At 38.5% G+C, this 12,513-nt stretch overlaps 1 protein-coding gene across 3 annotated transcripts in view; it reads left to right on the forward strand.

Moving 5' to 3' along the window:
* Positions 1 to 12,513, forward strand: part of Caprin2 (caprin family member 2) — a 51,860-nt gene that overhangs the window by 23,065 nt on the left and 16,282 nt on the right. For all 3 annotated transcript variants that reach the window (XM_087903938.1, XM_087903939.1, XM_048432726.2), the window contains 7 exons: positions 41 to 196; positions 1,948 to 1,991; positions 2,804 to 3,460; positions 6,439 to 6,561; positions 7,716 to 7,785; positions 8,976 to 9,040; positions 11,958 to 12,062. In XM_087903938.1, coding sequence (XP_087760064.1) covers positions 41 to 196; positions 1,948 to 1,991; positions 2,804 to 3,460; positions 6,439 to 6,561; positions 7,716 to 7,785; positions 8,976 to 9,040; positions 11,958 to 12,062 — 1,220 coding nt within the window. The remainder of the gene's footprint in view (positions 1 to 40; positions 197 to 1,947; positions 1,992 to 2,803; positions 3,461 to 6,438; positions 6,562 to 7,715; positions 7,786 to 8,975; positions 9,041 to 11,957; positions 12,063 to 12,513) is intronic.

The raw sequence follows: 12,513 nt of genomic DNA on the forward strand, positions 1-12,513 counted from the left end.
CTCTTAGGTTATATGCTAAGTCTTAATCACTCTTTCTTAGACAAACATGTGAAAGATCTGCTGTCTAAACTGCTGAACTCAGGGTATTTTGAAAATGTCCCAGTTCTCAAAAATTCTAAGGAAAAAGAGGAAGAGATGGTAATACAATCAGAAAAGAAGAAACAGTTACTGAAGACTGAATCTATCAAAGAGTCAGGTTTGTTGTAATCTTTGAAGTTCTTTAGCTAGCTATGCATTTTTATTTTTATTTTTTGGGGACAGGGTATAACTCTGTAGCCTGGGCTGGCTGGACTTACTGTGTACAGCAGGCTAGTCTTGAACTTGGATGATTGTCCTTCTTCTATTTTCTGAGTACTGAAATAAATAGGTTGTACCAGGACTCCTGTTTTGATTTTAAATTTTTGCTTAGCATACAAAGAAATGGGTTACACTATGACGTTTTCATTTTCACACATACATCATAAACTTTGTTCCTAATGATGCTTGTACTCCCTCTTGGTGGTATCCTCTGCTTTCATGACATATTCCATTATAAAGGTCGCATTTCTCACTGTCACCACCTCCTGGCTGAAATGTATTTCTTGATTAGCCATTTATTTCTGTCGTTCCCTTTTTTAAAATTAAAAAAATGTTACTTGGGTGGTGGCGGTGCACACCTTAAGCCCAGCATTTGGGAGGCAGAGGTAGATGGATCTCTATGAGTTTGAGACAAGCCTGGTCTACAAAGTGAGTTCCAGGACAGGCTCCAAAGCTACACAGAGAAATCTTGTCTTGAAAAACCAAAAAGAAGAAGAAATTAAAAAAAATGTTTTTGTTTGACAGGGTCTCATGTATCCCAGGCTGGCCTTACTTAAATTTACTGTAATTTAGGATGATTTTGAACTTCTCAATTCTACTACCTCTGTCTCCCCAGTGCTGGGATTAAAAGTTTGTACTCCTATTACTAGTTTATGCTGTATTAGGAACCATGCCTGGGAACCCATGCCTTGTGCATACTAGGCAGAAACAACCAGCTAAGATGCCTCCTTAGTTCTGCTTCATCTTAGTGCTAAGTTCAGTGCTTCTGTGTCTCTCTCTCTCTTGACCATAGTATGGTTTCGGTGAGGCTCTATTTCAAGCTGAGATTACTGATTTGTACTTGTACACCTTAGCTGTAATTGCAGTTTTAGTAAGGCTATTTGTGGGTGGAAGGAGATTTATTTTAATTAGGAATAAAATTTAAAACCAGATCGTGTTGACACATGTGTTTAAATCTATTGCTCAAGAGGCAGAGGCAGGTGGATCTATGAGTTTGAGGCCAGCCTGGTCTGTAGAGCGAGTTCCAGGACAACCAAGGGTACACAGAGAAACAAAAAAAAATTTTTTTAATGGATATGATGGTCCACACCTGAATTCCAGCATTCAGGAGACTGAGGCAGGAATATTGAGAGTTTGAGGCCAGGCTGGACTACACAGTGAGACTCCATCCTTAAAGAAATGAATTTTTACCGGATTTAGTGGTGCACACCTTTGATCCCAGTGGCAGAGACAGGTGGATCTCTAAGGATTTGAGGACAGCTTGGACTACAAAGTGAGTTCCTGGACAGTCAGGGCTACACAGATAAACCTTGTCATAAATAAGTAAATACAGCAAAAGAAACTTGGAACTTCAGTAAATATAAAATACTAGCTTCAATTACAGTTATCCTTAGAACCCATTCTCTTTTTTCCTTTCTTTTTGCTGGGGATCAAACCTCAGGCCTTGTGCATGCTGTGCACATGCTCTACCACCGAGCTACATCTTCTGACCAATAAACAATAGCTGGAATAGTCCTGCTATGAGTATATTTAATTGTATTAATTTTTTATTCCTCTGAGTACTTTGAAATTTATTGCTAGAATGAATTACAGCTATAATTAGACTAAAAACTTAGAATTTGTATTTATTTACTTTTTTTATCTTCTCAGAATCTCTTGTGGAACTTGTGCAGCCAAAAATACAACCACAGGAGGTAAGAAGTGAGCAGGTCGTTTGCTGAAGTTGTTTACAATTTTCATGTTACTGTGGTTTTAGAGTCTGAGGCTTGGGCAGACAGACTGAACTTGAATCCTGCCTTGCAGCTTATTAGCTTAGTGTCTGGCTAGATTGTTCTCCTGCGTCGTGAAGACTGCGATCATATCTGGTATCACTGTGAGGGTTAAAGGGGCTAGTCTGATGCACAGTATCTTCTTTAGCATTAGCTATTGCTGTTTTCAACCCTTATATTAGACTTTAAGGAGCTATAGAATTTTGTTACCAGATTTACACTGGTAGCAGAAGACAGTGTTTACTATTTTTAAGAGACATTAAAATTTGTGGAAGCTGAAAAGAATTGGAGAAACAGGTGTATAATATAATAGATATGTGAGGGAAGTAGAGAAAAACTTGGGAACTGAGGAGACACATAGCTAAACAGTATAACTTTCAGTGATTGAACTGTCCTGGCTGTGACTTTTAAAGGATGGTTATAGTTGTGTGGAAAGACCCTCAGGCAAGCAAAGACAGAATTGCTTAGGTAAAGGGACTACATAAAGTGATTGTGGTACTATAATGTGTAGTTCCTTATAGTCTTAAATGGGTCACAGATTTCTACTTTTGAAGTATCAAAGTTTGCATTTCAGTTACAAAATAGTCTAGTTTCTTCATTAGGGTAAGGATAAGAGTCAGGTCATGTCACAGTTTCGTGTGAGACTGATAGATATAGGAATACTAATAGAGTTGAACATTGCATTCAAAGTTTATATATTTTAAGCCTGAAGCACATTGTTTATTTCTCTGGCTTAGTTTCTGAACAGACGCTATATGACAGAAGTAAATTATTCAAGAAAACAAGAAAATGAGGAACGATCTTGGGAAGCAGATTATACTAGAAAACCAAATCACCTCAAATGCTGGAATATGCTTCCTGAATCAGATGGCCAAGAGAAGAAGCAGGAGTCCTTGGAGTCTTGGGAGTCTTCTGTTAAGTTCCAGGAGGTATCAAAGCCTGTAGTTTCCTTCGATCAGGGGGATCTCCGGTCAACATTGCAGGAAGAGCAGAAACAACAGATCTCTATGACACCTGTTAGTCATTGGAAGCCAGAAAACCCTGAGTCCAAAGTGGGCAGCCCTCAAGACGAGCAGGACATACAGGATACACCAAAGCCATGGGTGGTTCAGCCTCAGAAAGAACAAGATCCAAAGAAGGTACCTCCTGTATCCTGGACAGTCTCTGTGCAAAGTGAACAGAGCAGCAGCAGGTCCTGGACCACTTCTGTGTGCGGAGAACGGGATTCAACAAAGCCTCAAACTTCAATGTCCAGGGAAAACAATGCTGAGAACCAGAAACACTTCTCAGCACCACAGTCACAGACTCCTCTAAAGTCCTGGGGAGCAGCTTCAGCTGACCTGTTACCAAATGACCAGCTCCTGCCCAGGAAGTTAAATGTAAAACACAAAGATGTGAGTAGATCCTGTTGATGATAAATCTTTCTCTAGGATGTGAGGTTTATAAGAAATGATCCTTGGATAACCTCGGCTACTATTGCTTGTTCTTAAATTCTACATTACTTAATATTGCTTATAAAGCAAACATGTCATCACTTTGCTGAAGACTTCGCTTCAACTTCCACCCCAACTTAGTAGTTTTCTTTTAACCACTTGCTTTTTTAAGTCAGCAATGTTCTGATCAAGTCTTTGGTCATCTAATACTGTGAAGAATCATTTTGCTTGGAGAGGTCAAAACATTGCTTTGTAAATAAACAAACTGCCTATCAGTGCTGCCTTATAGAAAGAATTTTAGAATTTTTTTTTCCCTTTTTTGAGACAGTGTTCCTCTATGTAATAGCCTTGGCTGTCCTGGAACTTGCTTTGTAGATCAGGCTGGCCTTGAAATCATAGAGGTCCACCTATCTGCAGAGTACTGAAATTAAAGGTGTGTGCCACCTTTAAATTGTTTTTGAGACAAGATCTCATTATGCAGCTCCGGCTGTCTTGGAACTCATTATGTAGACTTGTCTGACTTTAAAACTGATAGAGATCAACCTGCTTCTGCCTCCTAAATGCTGGCACTGGAGACATGTGCCACCTTGCCTGGCTTTTTTCTTTTTCTTCTCTCTTCAGATGCTGATTTTTTTCTCTTCTTTTCTTCAAGTGCTGATATCTTTATCTCATTTCTGCCCTTGTAGAAGATTGACAGCCACACATCATTAATTTATAAATAACATCTAGTAGTAATTGTATGATTGTTGTTTTTGAGGTACATATTAAAAACTTCATTTTAATATCCCAATAAAACAGTAAGACAACAGAACTCTAATTTGAGAGTTTGAGGCCAGCCTGGTCTACACATAGCAAGTTTCATGCCAGTTAGTGCTACATAGTGAGAGACTGTCTTAAAAAATAAACAGAAAACCAAAAAAGGCCCTCAAGTCCCTCATTATTTGCAAATCTGCTAGGTATATTTGAACCTTTACCATACTAGAATATTGATCTCATGCTATTTATTGAATGGTATTGAAAACTAGGGCTATTTAGTTATAAAGGTCCAAATATCTTGAATTTGTTTTTTTCTATCTAAATTAAATAGCTTTTCATTTAATTGTTCCATTTTTAAGCTGTTTAGCATATTATACAGAGACCCAAAGCCTTCTGTTATAAAAGTTTCCTCTTGGGGGCTGGAGAGATGGCTCAGTGGTTAACAGCTCTGACTGCTCTTCCAAAGGTCCTGAGTTCAATTCCCAGCAACCACATGGTGGCTCACAACCATCTGTAATGAGGTCTGGTGCCCTCTTCTGGCCTGTAGACATACACGCAGAAAGAATATTGTATATATAATAAATAAATAAATATTTTTTTAAAAAAGTGTCTTCTTCCTTTTTTCCTTCCTTCCTTTCTTTCTTTTCCTTCCTTCCTTCCTTCCTTCCTTCCTTCCTTCCTTCCTTCCTTCCTTTTTTAATTTACTAGATTAAAAAAAAATACCAATCCAAGTTTCCACTCCCTCCCCACCGCCCATTCCTTCCACACACCCCCCACCTCACCCCCATCTAATCCTCAGAAAGGGTAAGCACAGTGCCTTGTGGAAGGTCCAGGGCCCTCCCTACTATATCTAGGCTGAGCAAGGTATACCTCCAAAGAGAATAGGATCACAAAAAGTCAGTACATGCAGTAGGGATAAATGCTGGTGCCACTACCAGTGACCCCTCAGTCTGCCCCAGCCATGCAACTGTCAACCACATTCAGAGGAACTAGTTTGGTCATATGCTTGTTTCTTTCCAGTCCGGCTGGAGTTGGTGAGCTCCTATTAGCTCAGGCAAACTGTTTCAGTGGGTTCCATCATGGTCTTGACCTCCTTGCTCATATTCTCATTCCTTCCACTCTTCAACTGAACTTTGGGAGCTCAGTCCAGTGCTCCAGTGTGGGTCTCTGCCTCTGCCTCCATCAGTTACTGGATGAAGGCTCTCTTAAGTCCCCTCAGTATTGGAACAAACTCTTGAATTTGTTTTTATGGTACAGGCAGCATTATGTTGAAGTTTAGGCTCAGTAACTAAGAGGGCATTCACTTCTCTATGAACAGCTGATCTCAGCTATAAAAATACGGCTAAAGGCTGAAAAGATGGTTCAGTGGTTAAGAGCACTCACTGGCTGTTCTTCCAGAGGAGACTGTGGTTTGATTCCCAGAACTCTTATGGCAGCTATAACACCTGAATCTCCAGTCTGGCTATCCCATGCCTTTTAGCCTCTGTAGGTACCAAGCACGTTCATGGTACACACACACACACACACACACACACACACACACACACACACGCACGCACGCACGCACACACGCATGCACTCACAGAGACAAAACACCCATACACATAGATTTAAAAAAAAAAAGCAAGAACTGTAAATGTTAATAGGGTAAATTCAAGATTTTTATCAACTTATCATGAGAGCTTCTAAACAGTAGTCACCTCCAAGAGTATACTTTTAAATTAAATTTAATAAAGTATTTCCTCAATCCTATTGTATGTATATTGCATATGGATATGTATATATTGATATATATGTGTTTATAAATATTTTAGTAACTGAAATCATATGTATCTTAAAAATTGGATGCATATTTAATGCAATAATAGTAATTTTTGCCTTGATGAGAAGTATTGTTATGTGTCATAGTCAGTGGCTTATCACAGAGAACAAATGGTATAACTATAATGAAATACTTTTAAAGGAAGGGCCTTTATTCTGGGTCTCTGTAGAAAGAGAATGCTTTATTTTTTAGAAAGATTTTTGTTAAAGTTGTTTTGAAAGGGGAAAAATTAATTGGGAAAATGGATTTATGTAAAAATTTTTATTGTGATAAGTCTAATAAATAGTATTTCCATCTGATTTCTGAAGATGTAATGTAAACTTTCTGATTGAGACTCACATACGGTGGGTTTGTCTTGTAGGTGCCTAAGTCCATACCTCAGCCTATAGACTCTTCCTCTCCCTTTCCAAAGGATCCACTGTTGAGAAAAGAGAGACTGCAGGACCTCATGACCCAGATTCAAGGAACTTGTAACTTTATGCAAGTATGAGCTGTTTTGTTTTATTTTGATTTTAGGATTTTTTTTATTCTTTGACAATTTCTTACATGTATAGTATGTCTTGATAATATTCAATTCATATTTCCCTTTCCCATTGTCTCTTGCAGCCCCCAGTATTTCCCAGTCCTACCTTCGTATTCTCATCCTCTTTTTAAAAATAAACCACAGCAGCTGGGCGGTGGTGGTGCACACTTTTAATCAGGAGGCAGACACAGGTGGATCTCTGTAAGTTCGAGGCCAACCTGGTCTACAGAGCAAGTTCCAGGAGAGGCTACAGAGCTACAGAGAAACCCTGTCTCAAAAAGCCACAAAAAACTAAAAAAAACAAACCAAAACTCCACAGCATTTAGTTAGTGCGGCCTGCATACTTGTGAGTGTAGAACCATTTACCCATTTACCAGAGAAAAAACAATCTGGCAGCCACAAGAAAAGTGATGTGCTCCCTCCACCCCAGCACCTCCAGCAGCTGTCAATTGCTGATAGCTCTTCAGCTAAGGGTAGAGCCTCATAAATACCTAATGTCATCCATGCTAGGATATTGACTGGCTTGGATTTCTGTAGGTCATCATAGCTTCTGTGAGTTCATGAGTGCAAGAGCTTTGTCATATCCTGAAGAGAGCGTTTCACAGCACTCTTCCCTGCGCTTGCCTCTGGAACACTCCTTGAGCTTTGTAGGAGTTGATATATGTGTCCTATTTAGAGCTGAGCATTCAACATTCACTCCAAACCCTTTGACCAGTTATGAGTCTCCTCATTGACTGCTGCCCACTGCAAAAGACTTCTGACCAGGGTTCAGAGTAGAACTAATCTGTGGGTATAAAGTAAGTATTTAGAAGGCAGTTTGAGACAGATGGTAGTGGTGCACGCCTTTAATCCCAGCACTCGGGAGGCAGAGGCAGGCGGATCTCTGTGAGTTTGAGTCCGGTCTGACCTACAGAGAGAATTCCAGGACAGCCAGGGCTCCAGAGAAGCCTTATCTCAAAAAAACTCAAAACAAACAAACAAAAACCAAAATACCACAAGGTAGGAATTAGCTAGATGCCTGCACCTTTAGTAAAAGTTGTAGTCAGTACAGTGAACTGTTTAATCGTTTTAAATAAATAGCCTGTTTTCCTCACTGTTTTCAATCCTATCTTCAGGAGTCTGTCCTAGATCTTGACAAACCCTCAAGTGCAATTCTGTCATCACAGCCACCTTCAGCTTTTCCAGGTAACCCAGCCCAATAATAATAATAATGTTTTCTGAGAATAGTAATTTTAAAGACTTAAACAGCTTTATAGCTAACAGTTATTTCTTTTATGAATCATTCATTCCAGATAGCTTGAGTGTTTGTTAATTTATTCTAGTTGTATATATCAGTCAGTAGAGTTGCATAGGGATAAATTATCATTAGGCTATAAGTATACTTCAGTAACATGTTTACACTTGTTAGAGAAAAGTTCTCAGATGGGCAAGTAGAAAAACTTAATAGCTGCTGTCACAATTTTCCATGGTCTTTCTGGGGTGATTTCTGACTAGAACCTACTTGACCTTTGAACTGTGAATCTACTGTGGAGGCTTTTGGGTACTAATATTTAGAACAATGAATATCATGTTAACTAATGATGGAGTCTAAATAAAAAACTGGTGTGATGCCTCAAAGCTTAGGCCTCTGGCTTCATGCTAATTTCTCTCAGGTAAGGAATAACATGCTCAAGCCATAGTCCAACTGTGGTAAGCATTGAACACCTGCTAAAGACTGATGCTGTAATGCTGGGTGAAACAGAACAGTTAACAGAAGTGACTGATATTAATAAGAGAAACCAAGCTGAAAACTACGTAATTGTAAAAAGTATGTTAATACATATAACTACAGGGGAAAAATTTGAACAAACAGATTATCAACTAAGACTTACCATGAAGATTATATGTATCAGTGGCTTAGTCTTTGTCTTCCAGATTATTTTCCCCAGTGATTTTTTTTTGAAAGTCTTCCAGATTATTTTCCCCAGTGATTTTTTTTTGAAAGTCATAGTTCTTTCCTTTTGGAATCTTTGAAATGCTGCTTTTACCCATATAACCTTAAAACCTCACCAAGGGGACTGGAAAGATGGCTCAGTGGTTAAGAACATGTATTATTCTTGCAGAGAACCCGAGTTAATTCCCAGCACATGCCCATATACAGACATACACACATGTGCACATAAACAGATAATAATAAAAATATTAAAAACAAGAACAAAAAGAGAAAAACCACATCACCATATACCGTAGATGGAATTAGTATTTCTAACTTGTCTACTTTCTTCAAAGTTGTAGTAGGAACCCGTTCTTCCAACTGATACTTTGTGAAGAGTAAACTTTGTTTTGTCCAGTTGATATGTATTAACACTTCTCTCCCCTTGTTTTGTTTATTTTAGTCTCTACAGTATCTGCAGAGCAAAACTTGTCCAATCAAAGTGATTTTCTTCAAGAGCCATTACAGGTAGCTTCTGGATTAATTTGTCTTACACTCTTTTTTGCTTCAAGAGGAAGACTTCTTACTTTGGCAAGAATAATTGAAAAAAAATTCTCTAGGTTTTATCTTAGACCTACTAGAAGAGGATTTCGTGTGTGTGTGTGTGTGTGTGTGTGTGTGTGTGTGTCTTAATGTAGCCCAGGCTGGCCTTGAACTCACTCCGTAGCCTTGATTGGTTTAGAACTTGTGATCTTCCTGCCTCGGAGTACTGGGATGTTGCCCCGTGTTAGTATGCTAGTAGCATTTGTGCTTTGAATAACCTCTCTAGGTGAGAGTTTGCACACCTACATTTAGAAGCACTGGTCTCAAACACCATGTTTACTATTATGAAAAGCTACTTCTGGTTACTCTACTTAATGTGATAATTTAGAAACAAGAGTGATTGCAACTTATAAATGAATATTAATATTAAAGATTTTGTTTTTGTTAAGTAAAATGTTTTCTTTTGCCCAATGTGGTGTTAGACATTGAGTAAACCTAGCTTCTGTGGTTGTCCACTCGGCAAGTTCCACTGAGCTACAGCTGCAACCCCAGTAAGTGAAACTTTTAAGTAAAATTTGTTATTTGTTTGTATTTTGAGTCAGGGTTTTGCTTTGTAGTCCAGGGTGGTCCTGAACTTGTGATCTTCCCATCTCATTCTTCTAGCCCTGGCATAATAGGTACATTCCACGGCACTGACTTTCAAAGTCTTTTTAGCTTGACTAATAAATGGGCAAAGACTGAACTTCTCTGAATGATGGACTGCAGCTGTAATATAAACAAGCCCTTTCCTCCCTGAGTTGTTTTTGGTCAGAGTCTTATGGCAACAGCATGGACCCTGAGACATTGTGGAGTGGGGACTCACTCTGAGACTTGTCCTCTCTAGTCCTTTAAGTTCCTATGTGATATATTCATTACACAGTAATGATTATGATAAAGTGCTTTAGGATTCTGATTAGATTGAAATGCTTTTCTCTAGATAGCATTCTAAAAATTATACCTTGCCTTTGGCCTTAAAACTACAAGGCCAAAGTTGTAACATAGTTCCTGGGAATGATCATCACACAGATGTCAAAATTAGTCAGCTTTAGATGGACATTGAAACACATTACATACTGTATTTTGATAGAGTAACATTTCCTATGCCTGGAATTCTTTGTCATCATGAAATCTTCAAACTCCTAATAAAAATGGGCATTTATCTTCATATGAATGAAGAGAAAATAAAAAAAAAATAAGTGGACAAAGGAAGAGTAACTTAGTGTCTGTGGGTTTCCCTTGTACACAAGTATACTCAACAACAACCAGACCCAGTTATGATGAGTTGACTTATTATTTTAATTCAAAGTACTGAAAAAAAGCATAGTTTAAAAACAGTTTCATAAATCTAATATTTTGGTTAGATCTAAATCATATGTGTTTAGTATATAAAATGTAAAGTATTAAAACAATTCCCTCAAACTCTTCCTTTGGGGTGGTGGTGAAATGGACGAGGTCTGGCTATGTAGCCCTGGTTGACCTGGTAGACTTGGTAGACCAGGCTGGCCTCTTTCTGGTGTGAAAATGTGTGAATGTGCAGGTGCACGCGTGTGTGTGTGCCTGTTCTGTCTTTTTGTTTTATTGAGACAAAGTCTTTTGCAACAGTAGCTCAGGCTGGCCTGGAATTCACTGTGTACTTGAGGAGGATGACCTTGAACTCTTTCCCCTCCTGACTCTACCACCCCAGTGCTGGGAGCAGGTTATAGAAACATAACCACTCTGATGTTTGATTTCTGGTTCACCTGTATTGCTGGAGCTTCTGAGAACCACGAAAAAGTCTTGGGATACAGGATTGGATGCACAAACACTTTGCTATCATTACTGCTACATTTTTTCCCCTTAGGTTTCTCTTACATTCTAATACCATAGTTTTTCTACCAAACTGCTCTTGGTGTTTTATTGTTAAATTGTCACAGCCTTAATTCCTTTTGTGCTTGTTTTTAGTTTTTTTTAAATTTTTTATGATTTATTTATCTTTATTTATGTGCATTGGTGTGAAGGTGTCAGATCCCCTGGAACTGGATTTTCAGACAGTTGTGAGCTGCCATGTGGTTGCTGGGAATTGAACCCAGGTCCTCTGGAAGAGCAGTCAGTGCTCTTAACCGCTGAGCCATTTCTCCAGCCCCTTGTTTTTAGTTTTTATTTTATACATGCTTTTAACTCTTAATTTTCTCTTAGAAATTTGCTACTATTTTGATTTTTGTAACACTTGTCCATCCTTTTTATACTTCTGCCTACCACTGTAAGGCATGAAAAGTCTTCAGACCAGAAACTTGATTAGCTCTATGCCTAGCTTACTAGTACGCATTGTAAAGTGTCAGTCACATTGTAGATATGGCTCCAGATTTTCAGGGCCAAGAAACTTGGTCAACAAGGCTGGGGTTATGTCCTAGAAAGGTAGTAAGGCAGTGTATGAATATAATTGTTCTGTTATTGAACTTTATTCTAATCTTGGGCAGATTACTTCACCTTTTTTGCTCTTGCTTCTTTTTTTCCTTTTGGCTATTTTCAAGACAGGATTTCTCTGTATAGCCTTGGCTGTCATAGAACGTGCTCTGTAGACCAGGCTGGCCTGGAACTCAGAGATCCAGAGATCAGTCTGCTGTGTCTTGAGTGCTGGGATTGAGGTGTGTACCACCTGCCCAACTAACTATTTGCTTTTTCTTGATGTCACTAAAATAAGGATAATTGTGCTTACCATACAGGTTTGTTAGGATTAAGTGTATTAATATATGTAATGCACTTAGCATACTGCCTGCACTACTGAGTGCTAGTAAAAGCAACAAATCAAGGAGTCCAGCACCCAGGAAATAAGAAGTGACCACACAGCTTGTGTTGACAATGTTTTCTGTCTTTCTGTGTCTAGGTGGCTTCTTCTCCAGTTACTTGTAGCTCAAATGCTTGCTTGGCTACTACTGATCAGGTTTCTTCAGGAACTGAAACAGAATATATGACCTCAGAGACCCCTGAGGTAATGAGACCCATGGTCTTATTTTTTTTGTGTCTTCAAACAATGACAGAATGAGCTTATGAATTACTGGCATGATTAATGGAATTATAATGTTTGTATTTATTAATGCATTACTTTCTGTAGATGTTGTGGTTCGAGAACATATACAGGTCACTATTTTGGCTTTGCCATGTATGTAGGTTTAATAGTACTTACCTTACCTGATGTAATAAATATATATTTTTTAGAATTATTATTTTTAAGTTTAAAAATTTCTTTATTTTGTGCATGTATATATTTGCACTACGTGGTGCTTGGTGCCCAAGGAGGTCAGAAAAGGACATTAAATCCCTGTAACTGAAGTTGAGGATGGTTGTGAACTACCATGTAAATGCTAGGGATTGAACCCAGGTCCTTTGCAAGAGCAACAATGTTTCTAAATTGATAAGCCATCTTTCCAACCTTCATATTA

This window comes from Myodes glareolus, chromosome 3 (genome assembly GCF_982192425.1).
Source record: "Myodes glareolus chromosome 3, mMyoGla1.1, whole genome shotgun sequence".
Classification (NCBI taxonomy): Eukaryota; Metazoa; Chordata; class Mammalia; order Rodentia; family Cricetidae; genus Myodes; species Myodes glareolus.